We start from the raw sequence: 17,996 nt of genomic DNA on the forward strand, positions 1-17,996 counted from the left end.
ACTTTGTATCATCTGCAAACTTGGCAACAAAGCCATCTATTCTATCACCTAAATCATTGTTATACAGCATAAAAAGGAGTGGTCCCAACACCGACCCCTGTGGAACATCACTAGTCACTGGCAGCCAACCAGAAAAGGATCCCTTTATTCCCACTCACTGCCTCCTACCAATCAGCCAATGCTCTAACCATGTTAGTAACCATGGGCTCTTAACTTGGTAAGCAGCCTCATGTGTGTGTTACAGATTCAGCAAAAATAAATATATAAGAGAGGCGGGGTTGTTTTATAACAAATAAAACATTTATTAAACACTGAAAAACAAACCACTAACGTAACCGGAAATCAGCTGCTGTGTGGCAGCTTAAACAGTTCTTAAAGGAATAAAGCAAAAACAGTTCTTAAAGCGATGTTGCAAAAACAGTTCTTCAAAGTAGTACTGCAAAAGTTCAAAATGCTTACAGTCCATTAAAGGAGAGACTTTTTAGACGATTTAAATTCTCTTTCACGTCGTGTTGTTGCGGTTCCCAGTCGAACTATACTTTTCCTGGAGAATTTACGAAGATGAAAATGAAATGGCTTAAAGGCACTGACCTTTCCTTTACAAAACCGTACCCAACCATTTCTGCTATTATTCACAGGGGTTACCAAAGGGACAGCCAACAAATTCCTTCCGAATGAGGATCAAACAAGGTTGAACCTGTTTCACTGTCAAAATCGACTTTCCTCGATCTTTTAGCTCCCGAACTCCAATCTTCAGTCTCCACTGATCTTTAACTGGCAGTATTATGAAGAAACTGCCGGCAATGACCTTTTAAACTTTAAGCATTAAATAAAACTCCACCTTTCAACCAAACTGCGTCATAATATTGGACCATGCAGTGGCATGGAGTCAAAATGGCAAATCCAGCCACGAACTGCCCCTCCTCACAGGGAGGGGTCCTCCTTTTATACCCTGTAAAAAAAACCTGACACATGACCTCTACTGGCAGGAAAATGACATCACTCCACTATCACAAGACCACTACCTTAAGTCCAGTATAGCTTCAACACCACTGTCACGTGACAAGTACACGATACCCACGGGTATGTAACATGTGGCACCTTGTCAAAGGCCTTCTGAAAATCCAAATAAACAACATCCACTGCATCCCCTTTATCTATCCTACTTGTAATCTCCTCAAGGAATTCCAACAGGTTTGTCAGGCAGGATTTTCCTTGAAGGAAACCATGCTGACTTTGTACTATCTTGCTCTGTGTTACCAAGTACTCCATCACCTACCTCATCCCTAACAATTGACTGCAACATCTTCCCAACCACTGAGGTCAGGCTAACTGGTCTATAATTTCCTTTCTGCTACCTTGCTCCTTTCTTAAAGACTGGAGTAACATTTGCAATTTTCCCATCCTCTGGCACCATGTCAGTCCAATGATTTTTGAAAGATCATTTCTAATGTCACCACAATCTCTAACACTACCTCTTTCAGTTCCTAGGGTTCAGTTCCTCTGGACCGGGTGACTTAAGGTCATGGGTTAAGGGTAAAAAGTGAAATGAGTAAGGGGAACATGAGGGGAGTCTTCTTTTGGAGGTGAAAGTGTGGAATGAGCTGTCAGTGGAAGTAGTGGATATTGGTTTGGTTTTAATATTTAAGAGACAGGTACAAGGATGGGAGGGTTTGAAGGGCAATGGTCTGGGTATAGGTTGATGGGACAGGCAGATTAATAGTTTAGCATGAACTAAATGAGCTGAATGGTCTATTTCAGTGCTGTAGTGTTCTGTGACTCAATGTTTCATGAGCAGGAAGATTACAACATGGGGCTGTTGAATTTAGTCCCGAGAATGTGCCTTGGGCAGCTCGACATAATTGTTTATTTGCAGCTTTTGGTGACTTCCTGCTACGTAGTAACTTCTTTTCATTTTACTCATGCTGATCAAGATTTTCAAAACCCAGAAATGATCTGCAAATAAATGATTGTGTGTTTACTCTATTATATATGGTTATGACATGGAATCTGATAACATTCCTCTGCAATTTCTCATCATTTCCTGGTCTAAGTCAAAGTCAAGTTTATATTGTCACGCGTACAAGTCCGTATATGCACAGGTGTGATGTAGACCTTACTTGCAGCAGTATCACAGGCAAATAGCATCACATAAGCAGCGTTCACATGAAAAACACAAACATAAATTATAAGTAATACACACAAAACGCTGGAGGAACTCAGAAGGTCAGGCGGCATCTATGGAAATGAATAAACAGTCGCGTTTCAGGCCAAAACCCTTCCTTAGAGTTGACAAAGTCAACTTAGAGTCCTGACGAAGGGTCTCGGCCCGAAACGTCGACAGCGCTTCTCCCTATAGATGCTGCCTGGCCTGCTGTGTTTTCACCAGCATTTTGTGTGCGTTCCTTAGAGTTGAAGTGGAAGGGGAAGACGCCCAGATAAAAAGGTGGGGGGGGGGGGCTGGAGAGGATTGCTAGAAGGTGATAGGTGAAGCCAGGTGGGTGGGAAAGGTCAAGGGCTGGAGAAAAAGGAACCTGATAGAAGAAGAGACTGGACTATGGGAGAAAGGAAAGGATGAAGGGGCCAAGGGGAGGTGATCAGTCAGGTCAGAGGAGGTAAAAGGCCAGAGTGGGGGATAGAAGAAGAGGGGAGGGGGAGGGAACTTTTTTAAACTGGAAGTAGAACTCAATATTCATTCCATCAGGATAGAGGTCACCAAGATGGAACATAAGGTGCTGCTCCCCCACCCTGTGGGTGGCACAAGAGGAGGCCAATGGCCAACATGTCTGAACCGGAATGGGAATAGGAATTAAAATGTTTGGCTACCTGGTGGGTGGAGCAAATTGGCTTGACATAATTTATGCACGATTTTTACAAGGAAACAAGCTGGCTGGAAGCGCAGTGGCATCAGTGCCGGACTTTGGAAGCAAAGGCTCCCGAGTTCAAACCCAATCGGCCCACCCCCTCCCCCGTGCACGCTTTCCATCCGTGTTGGGTTGAGCGTCAGGCCAGCCACTCGGCCTCGTAAAAAAACAAGGCTCGAGTCAGGAACATTCATATTGTGACCCGCTTAATCTGAAAGGAGACCAATCCTGGCCAAGAAACACAATCAACAATCAAATCAAGAATCAACACAAGAAAGTCTACAGATGCTGGGATTTTGAGCAAATCACACAAAGTGCTGGGGGCAAGTCAAGTCAAGTTTATTGTCATTTCGACCACAAACTGCTGGTACAGTACACAGTAAAAATGAAACAATGTTCCTTCAGGACCATGGTGCTACATGAAACAACACAAAACTACACTAGGCTATGTAAGACAGCACAAGGCTACGCTGGACTACATAAAACAACATAAAAACTGCACTAGACTACAGACCTGCACAGGACTACATAAGGTGCACAAAACAGTGCAGGGCAGTACAACAATTAATAAACAAGACAATAGGCACAGTAGAGGGCAAATTACAATATAATAATAAATTATATAGATGGTCATTCTAGACTCTGGGTATTGGGGAGTCCGATGGCTTGGGGGAAGAAACTGTTACACAGTCTGGTTGTGAGAGCCCGAATGCTTCGGTACCTTTTGCCAGATGGCAGGAGGGAGAAGTTTGTGTGAGGGGTGCGTGGAGTCCTTCACTATACTGTTAGCTTTGCAGGTGCAGCGTGTGGTGTAAGTGTCTGTAATAGCGGGAAGAGAAACCCCGATGATCTTCTCAGCTGACCTCACTATCCGCTGCAGGGTCTTGCGATCCGAGACGGTACGATTCCCAAACCAGGCGTTGATGCAGCTGCTCAGGATGCTCTCGATACATCCTCTGTAGAATGTGATGAGGATGGAGGGGGGTGGTGGGAGATGGACTTTTCTCAGCCTTCACAACAGCTATGGATTGAAATGAAATTTTATTGAGAGACACAGCATGGTAACTGGCCCTCCCAGCCCAGAGAGCCCAGAGTTACACCCATGTGACCAGTTAACCTATCAATCTGTATGTCTGCAGAATGTGGGAGGAAACTGGAGCACTTGGATAAAGCCCACACAGTCACAGAGAGAGAGAGAGGACAAATGGAACCTAGCACTGTGTTATGCTAGTTACTCTACCTTGCCGCCCAAATTCTGAAACACATTCTGAAGATGCTGGGAACCATCTGCAGGTCAGATAGGATCGATAAAGGGGAATCATCAACCTGGAATGCTATCCATACTTTGCCACAGTTATCACCTGACCTCTGGAGCATTTCTGGAACTTTCTGCTTTTATCTCAGATTTACAGTAGGTAGCTTGCTTCCTTCTGATGGTATCTTCAGGTGCTGAAAATCCCTTGGCACCCTGTCACCCCGTTGTGAAGTTTTTATGCAAATTCTGAGCGGCAATCAGCAAGATTATCTGCCCTTGAGAAATGAAAACAGGAAATCTGTTCCGTTCCGTTGTACAGGTAGTTGCACAGATCAGCTTTGAAAATTCTTACTGATCATTTAGAACTAAAATAATATTTCAAGCATGGCAGAAAGCAATGCTGAAAGCGGCTATCTAATAACATTGGAGCTTGTCTTTCATGCGGCACTTCCTTCCAATACTGTATGAGAGAAACTAGAGGCGAAAGGAGCAACAGATCAGCATTTTCTTTCAAGTTCAAGTTTAATTGTCATTCAGCTATACATGAATATCTATGATTACAGCCAAATGAAACAGTGTTAATCTGGAGCCATGGTACAAAACACACTCCCAACAATCATACCCAGCTCAAGATACATATAACACAGATAGGATTGCACTAAACAGTCGCAGAGAAAAAAAATAATACAACCCAGGTTCCTGAGTCCTTGGATGTTGTCAGCAAGGTGAACACAATCTGCAGATGAATGCAATCCAGCTTGTTTTGCACCAAGCGAACACCAGAGGGCAGCACTAACACCAGCATGGATGCCCCACACTGCCTCCAGTGTCACCTCTACAGGGGACACTGCATCACGAGGCCTAGTCTGTGGAACAGCCAATGCCAAGTTGCTCTTCCGCCATCAGTCCTGCCAGTAAACCGGCGAGCAGGACTTGCAGCATTCCACATTATCAATGTCCTAGATAAATGATTAAGGCAATCACTCGCTGATACAGTGCTCACCATCTTAATGCACCAACTCTGTAGCACCAGGTTCAGCAACTCTAGCTCCTCGGCTCATGAGCAACTCGATAATGGGGTAGACCTCATTAGTAGTACTTCAAAGTACATGTACTTTAAGTTCTTAGTGTCCAGCAGTGTCTTGTGATCATAAAAAGGAGAAAAATACACCTTTGCAGTAGAAGCTTCTGCATCTGAGCACGCTGCCATCTTATGGAAAGATCTTTTTGGCAAAGCTAAATAGTGCGCTAAAATACACACAACGGCCATTTTATTAGGCATCTCCTTTATCTAATCAAGTGACTATTGAGTGTATGTTCGTGGTCTTCTGTTGCTGTAGCCCATCCACTTCGAAGTTTGACGTGTTGTGTATTCAGAGACGCTCTTCTGCAAACCATTGTTGTAATTTGTGGTTATTTGAGTTACTGTCACCTTGAACCAGTCTGGCCATTCTCCTCTGACCTCTCTTGTTACCAGGGTATTTTTGCTCACAGAACTGCCACTCACTGGATGTTTTTCACACCACTCTCTGTAAACTCTAGAGACTGTCGTGTGTGTAAGTCCCAGGAGACCAGCAGTTTCTGAGATACAGAAACCATCCCGGCTGACACCAGCAACATGGTCACATTAATGACGTAAGTGTTTGGTCTGAACAACAACTGAACCTCTTGACTGTGTCTATACATGTTAATGCATTGATTTGCTGCTACATGATTGGCTGATTAGGTAATTGTATCAATGAGCAGGTGTACAGGTGTACCTAATAAAGTGGCCACTGAATGTAAAAACAAATACTCATTGGGTCAGGCAGAATAGATGGAGTGAGTCAGAAAAAAAGTTAAACGTTTCTGGTTGATGATCTTTCAGCAGGACTGACTCCACCTCCATCCCTCTCTCATTTTCCATTCCTCATTCAGTTTACCCTCCTACCTCTTCCCCTCACCTGCCCATCATCTCCCCTGGGTTCCTCTCCTCCTCTCCTTTCTCCCATGATTCACTCACATCTCTCATCAGATTCCTTCAGCCCTTTACCACTCACTCTACCCCTTCACCTGACTCACCTATCCTTCCCTTCCTTGTACTCCCTCCCCTCCCCAACCACGTTCATGCACTGGCTTCTTCCCCATTTCTTTCCAATTGTAGTGAAGGGTCTCGGCTTCTCTTCATTCCCCTCCATAGCCCGACTTGCCTGGTTCCTCCAGCATTGTGTGTGTGTGTTGTGCAGTTCCTGTATTTATTTCCGACTGGGAGAATCTGCAGTACCCACCCCCCCCCCCACCCCCCAACTGCCACCCCAAACAGCAAATTGATTGGCGTGGAAGCAAAATGTAATTGTGTTCTGGCAAACATGAAGCTATCTGCTCAATCCCACAAGACTGCTTTGAGCAGCCATCAGTCCAGGATGGCTCAAACACTGTCAAGCTCTGAACGGGACCAGTTTCAATTAAGAATACGACCGTCACTGATGAATGATGAAGTTTTCCCGTAATGAGGGGAAGGATTGCAGTACCCAGCAACATTCTATGATTACAGTCACTTCAACTCTGCTGAGAGTGTAGACCATCGAACAACGCAGCACGGGGATAGGTCCTCTGGCCTGCAGTGTTGCGCCGATCTGATTGAGCTTATGACGCCTAATTAAACTGATCCCTTCTACTTGCAGAAGGGATTCTCCAGATGCTGGAAATTCCATTTATTTATTTACTGATTCAGCATGGAACAGGCCTTCCTGGCACGATGAGCCATTCTACCCAGCAACCCATCTATTTAACCCCAGCCTAATCACAGGGCAGTTTACAATGACCAGTTAACCAACTGACCGGTACGTCTTTGGACTGTGGGAGGAAACCGGAGCACCCAGAGGAGACCCACACACTCACGTAGAAACTCCTTACAGGCAGCGGTGGGAATTGAACTCCAAACGCTGGAATGTCCCGAGCTGTAGTAGTGGAGAACACACGCAACCTGGAAATCTGGGGCAACGCACAGAAGTTGCTGGAGGAGCTCAGGTCACTTCTCATGGAGGAAAACGAGCAGTCAACCTTTCGGGTCGAGTTTCTTCCTCCGGACTCCAGCATTTTGTGTGCGTGTGGCCTCTTCAGCCTGCACACTGTCCACATTCCTCCATTTTGCTCAGAATACAGATCAGGCCTTTCTGTATTAACTGTAGTGATAACAATATTGGCATCTACATTGTTCCTTTCTCACAGGTAGGTTGCACAGGTTGCCCGTGTACAAATTGTTTATTTATCTTTTTGTTCCTAAGTCAGCTTTTTCTGTGGGCTTGAACAATTCAAACCACAGCAGAATCATGAGGGTGAAAACACTCGCTGTGTCCTTATTTCATATAAATATTCAGATTTTTCAATTTCTTAAAAAAGGCTGTATTTCCTTAACATTTTCCCTTAATGTTAAATTTTAATATTAGAAGAGAAATTGAAAGTCGATACCCCTGGGCATGGCACACTGAATCTTTCAAATATTTGGGCATCATTATGCCAAAAGATTTGGCAAAATTATCAGAATGTAATTATCAGCCTTTATATAAAAAAATTAAGGAAGATGTGGCAAGATGGAACCTGATTCCTTTTTTCAGTCTCAGTTCAAGGATTGAGTCTATTAAAATGAATGTACTGCCCAGACTGTTATATCTCTTTCAGACCCTACCAACAGAGATTAATCAAAATCAATTCAATGAATGGAACAAGATGCTATCAAAGTATATTTGGCAGGGTAAAAGGCCTAGAGTTCATCTCAAAACTTTGCAATTAGCAAAGGAAAAGGGGGGATGGGGCTTGCCTTCTCTTAGAGGTTATTATTTTGCATCACAGTTGAGAGCTGTGATATGTTGGTGTAACCCATCATATGACACTCAATGGAAAAACATTGAGGAGTGGGTACTTCCCATCCCCATACAAGCAATTCTGGCTGATAACAACCTGCAAAGGTACATAAATACTATTGATAACCCATGGGTGAAATTGACTCTTAAAATATGGAAAACTACTATAAAAAATATAATCTAGAGGGAGATATTGCATTTCTTAAATGGTGTGCATATGACTTTGATTTTATACCAAATAAATTGGATGCTGAATTTAAGGACTGGATAGCTAAAGGAATAACAGTTCTTTGCAACATAATGAAAGAAGGAACACTGTTCAGTTTTGAAATGCTTAAAGAGAAACACTTATTAGAAAAACAAGATTTTTATCAGCATTTACAGATGCGACAATATTTTATTAAGACGCTTAAAAATGTAACCAAGGCAAGGACATGCTTGACAGAGCTATTTAGAAAAGCAGATAATTCAGATAATGGTAGTAGAATCATTTCAAGCATGTATAAGGGGTTGTCAAATCTTAAAACACATTCGACTTCATACATTAAAACAAAATGGGAGAAAGAAGGAAGGATAATTATATCTGAGGAAGAATGGACAACAATATGGAGATATCAATGGAAGTGTACCAGTTCACAGAAATAGAGGGAGTTTGGATGGAAAAACTTGATAAGATATTTTATTACACCCTCTCAGGAATCCCATTTTGCTCCCTGTTTGCTGGAGAAATTGTGGAAATCAAAATGCAAATCATTATCATGTTTTGGGACTGCCCTGTTATCAAAAGTTATTGGAGGGGGATACACAATGCCCTACAAGACATCTTTAAATGTGAAATACCCTTAGAGAGTAAGACCATATATTTTGGATATATACCTCAAGAATGGTTGAAAAGAGATAAATATTTAATGAATATACTGTTGGTGGCCGGTAAAAAGACTCTTACTAGGAAATGGTTATCACAGGAGAGCCCAACTTTAAATACATAGATCGAAATTACAGAGGACATTTACAAAATGGAGAAGATAACAGCATCTGTTAATCATAAGCTGGAACAATTTGATTCATACTAGGAAAAATGGTTTAACTACATAATGCCTCATAGGCCTGACTTTATTCTCACAAATCAATGAATCTGTTGTAAAAAAAAGATCACTCCCTACTTGTACATAGTTTTTTCCTTTTGCTTGTTTTTTCTTTCCACTCTTTTCTATAAGTGTGTACCTCAGATAAATACTTTGTGGAGATTGGTGATATATATGATTATATGATATATATGTACAATGTCTGAAATACATCTTATGGAAATGTTTGTTTGATGATGAACTTCAATAAAAAATAAATTACAAAAAAAGAAATTAGTTTTATTGTGTCACTTGCTACCCTTTCAAAGGCAATATTGTGGTTTTCACAGTGAACACTAAAACTTTGACAAACTTCTATTGATCCATAGCGGGGCATATCCTGACTGGTTGCATCATGGCCTGGTATGGAAATACCAAAGGCCAGGAAAGGAAATGTTTCTGGAAGGTGGTGTATATAATCCAGTCCATCACAGGCAAAACCCTCCCCACCATAGAGCACCTCTGTAAGGATCGATGCCACGAGAAAAGAGCGCTTATCCGCAAGGATGATGTCCACCATCCAGACCATGGTCTCTTCTTGCTGCTGCTGTTGGGCAGGAGTCTTAAGTTTCACATCGGCAGTATCAGGAACAGTTATTACCCCTCAGCCATCAGGCTCCTGTATCAGCATGGGTACCTTTACTCACCTCAGTGCTGAACTGGTTCTACGACCTACGGACTCAATTTCATGAATTCTATAACTCATGTTCTCAGTATTATTTATTTATTCTAATTTGCACAATTTGTTTTCTTTTGTACGTTGTTTTTTTTGTCGATTTTTATTGATGTATAAATACAAAATGCTGGAAGAGCTCAGCCTGCCAGGCAGCATCAATGGAAAAGAGTAAACAGTCCGCGTTTCGGGCCGAGACCCTTCGTCAGGACTGGAAAAAGAGAGAAGTCAGATTAAGGAGGTGGGTGGGCGAGGGGAGGAAGAAGTGCAAGGTGGTAGGTGTTAGGTGAGGGGGAAGAGTGAAGTAAAGAACTGGAATGTTGATTGGTGAAAGAGAAAAATATTATCATATATTGCATTGAACTGCTGCTCCTAAGTTAACAAATTTCTCAATACATGCTGGTGATAATAACCTGGTTCTGATTCCAATAGAGGGTGGGAGAAGGGGGGAATCTAATGGAGGGTGGAAGATCATGGAAGAAAGGAAAGTTGGAGAGGTACAGGAGGGAGATGATGGGCAGGTAAGGAGATAAATTGAGAGAGGGATTGGCAATGGGGGAACAGTGAAGGAGGACGCAATTACCAGAATTTCGAGAAATTCATGTTCAATTTATGTATAATTTCATACATTCTATTTTTTTTAAAATTTTCCTGTAAATACCTGCAAGGAAATTGATCTCAGGGTGATATATGGTGACATATACGTATTTTGATAACAAATTTACTTTGACTTTACTGCGCGACCAGGGCACACTCAGGTTAGAGGTGCAACACCTTATGTTTCATCTGGGGAGCCACCAATCTGATTGCATGAACTTTGATTTCTTCAGCGTCTGGTAATTGCCCCATCCCATTTCTTGTGTAGTCCTCAGGTTTGGCCGGCAGTGTTAGTCTAGGGAAGACAGTCTCCAGCCCCACCAATCTTGTGAAATCTCGTTTGTGTAGATGCTGTGTGATGCGTTACCCTGTTACAAATCTATACCATGAAATATCAGACAATGCACCAGATGTAATTAAATAATTGAGCTTTATAATTCGTAATTTGACTATAGGATTAGTAAAGAAAACAAAAGAAAAAGGGCCCATTTTAAGGAACTAGTCTAATGGACGCTGGAGCTCACGGTTTTCTGTCCATTAGTCACCCATCGATTTCTTCCAAGTGTCGTCGACTCCTGGACTCTCACTTCAAGTCCACTCCGTCTTGTGGTTTATGAGCTCTCTCTTCTCATGTCTTCTCACTTCATTGCTCACTGACAAAAAAATCGTGAATACCTCCTCCTGGGCGCACAATAAAGAAAAAAAAAACACTCCCCTAATTGGACGCCACACATTATCACCTGTTATCTCCAGTCATAACCCAAACACTGCTGCTACAAAGAAACCATTACATTAGCAGCGAAACCTTTCCCAAGGTGTTACACTTGTTTATCTCTTTTTGCTATCTCCTTAATTGCCCAATACCTCCCTCTGGTGCTCTTTCTCCTTCCCTTTCTTCCATGATCTTCTGCCCTTTCCTATTAGATTCCCCCTCCTCCAGCCCTTTATCTATTTCACCAATCAACTTCTCAGCTCTTATCTTCACCCCTTCCCCCTCACCTAGTTTCATCTATCATAAGCCATCTTGGACTGCTCCCTTTCCCCACCCTCTTTCCCTGACCTCATCTTCTTTTCCAGTCTTGATGAAGAGTTTCACAATACCATAATAGAACCAATGAAAGACCACCAAACTCGGGTGGGTAACCAGAGTGCAAAAGACTCTTTGAATACAAAAGAAGAAATAACAATAATAAATATATAAGCAGCAAATATTGAGAACATGAGATGAAGAGTTCTTGAAAGTGAATCATTTGTGTGTGGGAAGATTACAGTGATGGAGGAAGTGAAGTTATCTCCTTTGATTCAAGAGCCTGATGGTTGATGGGTAGTAAACTGTTCCTGAACCTGGTGGTGTGAGTCCTTATGGACAGTGGCAGGATTGTGCCCCGATTGGTGACTGCTGGTACTGGGAAGTGTTGCGCTAACTACTACATAACTGTGTCATATCATACATCACAAAGACATGCTGGGAAATTAATTGGTGATGGACAATTGCCCTATAGTGTAGGGGAGGGGCAAATGGATCCAAGGGCCTGTGTAAGATTAAAGTAGCAAGAACTGGAGTGGGGTTCATAGATTTGCTTTGCTGGGAGGCAGAATTGTCCTGAAGGGCTGAGGTATACAAACAACAATTAATGCAGAATGGATTTGGTGCAGGCCATGTTAAACTGAAAAGAAGACCTCGCTCAGATAGAAGAATATCAGCTCAGTAGTGATTGGTCACAGAGACGGTGTTGTACAGAAAGCATATGAAAGTCGACTTTATGCCTACGAGTTGCTATATGCCTATAAAAAGCAAGAATTTAATAAGGAATTGGTCAGACCACATTTGGACTATTGTCAGCAGTTCCGGGCCCCACGTCTAAGAAAGGATGTGCCAGCATTGGAGAGGGTCCAGAGGAGGTTAATAAGAATGATCCCAGGAACAGAAGGGCTAACGTATGAGGACTATTTGATGGATTTGGGCCTGTACTTGCTGGAGTTTAGAAAAACGAAGGTGGATCTCATTGAAACCTATTGAATATTGAAGGACCTAGATAGAGTGGATGTGAAAAGGATGTTTCCTATAATGGGCGTGACTAGGACCAGAGGGCACATCATCAGGATGAAAAGACGTCCCTTTTGAACGGCAACATAGAGGAATTTCTTTAGCCAGAGGTTAGTAAATCTGTAGAATTCATTGCCACAGATGGCTGTGGAAGCCAAGGTAACAGATATAATGAAAGGTTGATTGGTTTTTGATTAGTAAGGGCTTCAAAGGTTAGCCTCTCAGAAGGTGGGACAATAATTCATTCGTTGCTAATATAATGAAGGAAGGCAGAAATGTTGGGACGAAAACTTTAAAAATGGTAAAAGCTCCATTTTCTGTGCAGTTTGCCACTCAACTGATTTTCTGGACAGCACAGAGAAGAGAAAAAATTGGCAATGGCATGTTGCTTACTAGTTCAGAGCTTCTACTTAAAGCATTCTTATCTTTTCATTACAGATGGTTCTTCGGAGGGATAAAGCGTGCTGATGCAGAGAAACTGCTGATGATGACGGGAAACGGACACGGTTCCTTCCTTGTCCGAGAGAGTGAAAGCAAAGTTGGTGACTTCTCACTCTCAGGTATCATTGTTATCGTCTCTAACTGCATAAAATATTTTTGTTATTTGTGGATCTAATTGAGTCTTGTTTATAGAGCACAGCAGCATAGATGCTGGAAATCCAGAGCAGCGCACACAAAAAGCTGGAGGAACTCAGCAGGTCTGGCAGCATGTATGAAGGAGAATAAACAGTTGATGTTTCAGGATGAGAGTCATCATCCATCCTGATGAAGGGTCTTGGCCTGAAACGTTGACTGTTTATTCCCCCTCCATAGATGCTGCCTGACCTGCTGAGTTCTTCCAGCATTTTGTTTCTGTTGCCCATGCATTACTGCACTGTGGCCTATTTTAGACATGCTAATGCTTGCTGGCAGAGGTTACAGAAGCCTGAAGTCCCAGAACACCAGGTTCAGGAACAGCTACTTTCTACAACCATTAGGTTCTTGTCGAGATCCTATTGTGTACCTTTCGCTATGTTTCATAACAAAGAACCAAAAAAAAAGCACAGAATCGATCTGTTCAAAATCATGTTTATTACTTGCAAGAAGAAACATCTCCATTCCTCAATGTTTTACAGCTTACAAAGTTTGTTTTATTTTATACAATTTTTCTTGGTTGTTATCTGTTCTGGGAGTCAGTTCCTCCACTTAGCAACTGCAGTATTCAAGGACATGCAATGTACCAACCGTACCTTAGCTATACAATGAACAGTGATCAGAACATTACATGCCTCCTGTCACATATACACTCAGTATATAGCAAAGAACTCTGGGATTATACAGATTCCATTTTGTCACATTACAAGGTTAAATAGATAAAAAGTCTCAAAGTTTTGAATATATATCCACAATCCTAACTGTACCTCAGTAACAGAACAATATAGACTATGTTTTGCAAGACCATGGACCTATTTCTGATTGTGTCTGTTTGCATTTAAACTCTTGTTTCTGGTGCAGTCATTTTTCTCTCTTCACTGTCTGTACAATTTATGTTGCGTGCAGACTGTATCATTGTACCTGTGACGTTGCTGAATCAAGCTTTTCCCTGTACCTGTACCTCACCGTACATGTCTACATGACAATAAACTCGACTTCAGTTGACACGATCGAAGTGCTGGAGGAACTCAGCAGATCAGGCAGCACCTGTAGAAAAGAATAAACAGCCAACATTTCGGGCAAAACCCTTCTTCAGGACTGAGAAGGAAGCATAGAAACATAGAAAATAGGTGCAGGAGTAGGCCATTTAGCCCCTCGAGCCTGCACCGCCATTCAGTATGATCATGGCTGATCATCCAACTCAGAACCCTGTACCTGCTTTCTCTCCATACCCCCTGATCCCTTTAGCCACAAGGGCCATATCTAACTTCCCAAATATAGCCAATGAACCGGCCTCAACTGTTTACTGTGGCAGAGAATTCCACAGATTCACCACTCTCTGTGTGAAGAAGTTTTTCCTCATCTCAGTCCTAAAACCCTTTATCCTTAAACTGTGACCCCTCGTTCTGGACTTCCCCAACATCGGAAACAATCTTCCTGCATCTCCCTGTCCAATCCCTTTAGAATTTTATACATTTCAATAAGATCCCCCCTCAGTCTTCTAAATTCCAGCGAGTATAAGCCTAGTCGATCCAGGAGGAAGATGCTAGAATAAAAAGGTGGGGGAGGGGAAAGAAGCCAGCTGGAAGGTGATAGGTGAAGCCAGGGGGGGGGTGGGAAAGGTCAAGGGCTGGAGAAGAAAGAATCTGATAGGACAGGAGAGTGAACCATAGGAGGAAGGGACCAAGGGGGAAATAATAGGCAGGTAAGATGTAACAGGTCAGAGTGGGGAACAGAGGAAGGTGGGGGGGGGGGGAGCTTGTATACCAGAAGAAGAAATCGATTTTCATGCCGTTGGGTTAGAGGTTATCCAATTGGCCGTCATATTGGAGGGTAACCAGACTTCAGTTCACTTGGACTATTTTTGTGTATGTGCAAAAGCCTTAGGTACCTGAGCTATTTATCTCTCTCTCTCTCTCTCTCTCTCTCTATCTATATATATATATATATATATATATACACACACACACACATACATATAGAGTGATGACATATATAGTGTGCCTAACCAAATTGCAGTAGAAGTCCGATTGTTTGGAAATAATACCTTGCCTGTTGTCTCAGGGCTAGGAGTGTCTGTACCCACACCATCCCCCTCTTCTGGCGCTCTTTCTCTGCCACGTGCCCCACACCCTTTCCCCAGCACTGTCCTCTCACCATTCCCAACATCCTTTTCTCCCTCCAGATTTACAAACCTAATCTCCACCCCACTTTGACAAATACAGTACTGTGCAAAAGTCTTACACACACACACACAATATAGCTAGGGTGCCTATGACTTTTGCACGGTACTGTAGTGATTTTAGGTTTTGATCTGTACTGCTGCTGCAAACAGTAAGTTTTCATGACCTATGTGAACGATGATAAACCTGATTCTGATGTGGGTCTGTATTGTGGACAGAGAGTGGGAAGGGGGCAGGGAGAGGTTGGGAAAAGGGGAAGAGAGAGGGGAGGCTAATTGTTTGGATTCAAATGATCTTGTCTGTTGGCTCAGGGCTGGGTATGTCTGCGCCTGTGCCACACCCCTCATTCCTCTGCCACCAGTCAAATACCCCTCTCGTGGCACTCCACCCTCGCCATTCCTAACATCCTTTGCTTCTGCCAGATTTACAAACTCTTTCTCCACTCCATGTTGACAAATACAGGCCTGTGCAAAAGCGCTGGGCACCTTACTATTATAGCATGCCCACAACTTACTAACTGTAACCCGTACATCTTCAGACTGTGTGGGTTTCCTCCCACTTTCTGAAGGTGTATGGATCAGTAAATTGAGAGCATGCTATGTTGGCACCGAAAACAGCGCGATACTTCAGGCTGCCTCTTGAACAACCTTGGTCTGTGATTTTGCTGATGCAAACTGTGCCATTTATTATTTTGATGTTTCGGTGTACATATGACAAGTAGAGCAAATCTTATTTAAATCTAAGCTATGTTTGTATAGGACAGAGTGATGTTCTGCACCATGTGGTGTCTGGAATGAAGTTGCTTGCATTGATGGTTTCAATTTGTAATAAAGCATTCCTTAACAGCAGTTCTCCTATCTGTTGTTGGAGTCTGCTGCAATCCAAAGTCAGTTTTGGGACAAATTGCAGGTCTGTTAAAGCACATACACTATGCACTTCAAAGGAGAAATCAGTACATCACTGTGCTGGCAGGCAGAGATCTGTGTATCAGCTCAAGCGTCCCAGTCTGAAGAAGTAAGAGTAATCTTGAACTCATGATTGGATCAACCTTGTACGTCTGGTCCAGTTGTGATATTTACACTTGAGCAGTCAGGCCAACACCTCTAGCTGGGTTTGGTGAACAACACTGTAGGTTCATCAATCTGCCAAGCAACATTACTTACGTTGAAAATTCTGCTTATAACTGCTCAACTGCACACCATTCTTGTAACGTGTGGTTAGATGTGTTACCGTCACCTTCCTGTCAAGTTGAATCAGTCTGACCATTCTTCTCTGACCTTTCATTAACAAGGCATTTTCACCCACAGAACTACCACTCAGTAGATTTTGTTTTCTGTTTTTCTTTGCACTATGTTTCTGTAAACTCTAGGGACTGTTCTGCCCAGAAGATTGGCAGTTTCTCCCCATGTCATAGCAACAATCATTCTGTGGTCAAAGTCACTTAGATCATATTTCTTCCCCATTCTGATGTTTGGTCTGAACAACTGAACCTCTTGGCCATGCCTGCATGCTTTTATGCATTGACTTGCTGCTCTATGATTGGCTGATTAGAAACTTGCATTAATGAGCAGGTGTACAGGGGTAAATGATAAAGTGCCGATCGAGTGTATATGGCTATTGAGCACACTTGAACTTTACTTTCAGACAGAATAAAAATGATTTTCTTGAGTCCTTTATGTGTTATGCATCTTTCTGATTGTGCCAATACTTCATTACTTTGCTTATCTTGCACTTACGGTGTTTTCATTATCTTAGAGTCAAACAAAAATATTCAATTATGATTTTCTCTTCACAGTTCCAGAATATTTCAATTACATGGTACATAGAACTGTGATAATAGCTTGGAACAGAATGAGAATTGCTTATCGGACAGGAAGCAGAGAGGTTAGGCTTTTTGCCTGAGACCAGGCAGTCCCCACCTATATCAACAATTTGTCAGAGGTACAGAATGTCATATTTCCAGATTTGCTGTTGATACCAAACTAAGTGGGATGGTGAATATAGAGGAGGCATCAGGGAGATCTTGACAAGCTGAGTGAGTGGGCAAGAAGGTGTTGAATATAATGTGGAAAATCTGTTGGTGCACGTCAAGGAAAGATTGAAGGGTTGCTTCTACAAATGTCACTAAGGATTTACGTGTACACAGTGCAAACAATTAGACAGAGAAATAGGGTTTAATTACTGGGGAACCTCAATTGTGTAGGGCCTTAGTGAGACTGTATCTGGAATATTGGATACAGTTTTGGTCTGTTTACCTACGAAAGGGTCTATTTAGCATAGAAGGAAAGCAAGGAAGATTAACTAGGCTAGCTTCAATGCTGGTAGGTTTGCTCTTTGCGGAGAGATTGAGTGGTCTTTAGAAAGATAAGGGGAAATCTTATCGAAATCTACATAAAAAGTTTGATGGGCTAGTTGGTGTGGCACAACATTTTACAGTACCAGCAACTCAGATTCAATTCCCACCACTTCCTGTAAGAAGTTTGTACCTTCTCCCTGTGTCTGTGTGGGTTTCTCCAGGTGCTCTGATTTCCTCCCACATTACTAGTTGGTAGGTTAATTGGTCGTTGTAAATTGCCCGGTGACTAGGCTAGGATTAAATCGGGTGATTGCTCTGCGAGGCAGTTTGAAGGGCTGGAGTAGCCTATTCAGTGCTATATGTCAATAAAAAAATAAATAGATGTCAGGATTATGCCAGGGAGAAGTCTGAGGAGACTAGGACCAGGAGCTCAGTTTGATAATAGGGGATAGACAGTTTCTTCACTCAGAAGATGATGAACG

At 42.5% G+C, this 17,996-nt stretch overlaps 1 protein-coding gene across 1 annotated transcript in view; it reads left to right on the forward strand.

Moving 5' to 3' along the window:
- frk (fyn-related Src family tyrosine kinase) overlaps positions 1–17,996 on the forward strand; it is a 129,663-nt gene that overhangs the window by 66,181 nt on the left and 45,486 nt on the right. The window contains exon 2 of the mRNA XM_059981449.1: positions 12,841–12,962. Coding sequence (XP_059837432.1) covers positions 12,841–12,962 — 122 coding nt within the window. The remainder of the gene's footprint in view (positions 1–12,840; positions 12,963–17,996) is intronic.

Source organism: Hypanus sabinus, chromosome 10 (assembly GCF_030144855.1).
Source record: "Hypanus sabinus isolate sHypSab1 chromosome 10, sHypSab1.hap1, whole genome shotgun sequence".
NCBI lineage: Eukaryota > Metazoa > Chordata > Chondrichthyes > Myliobatiformes > Dasyatidae > Hypanus > Hypanus sabinus.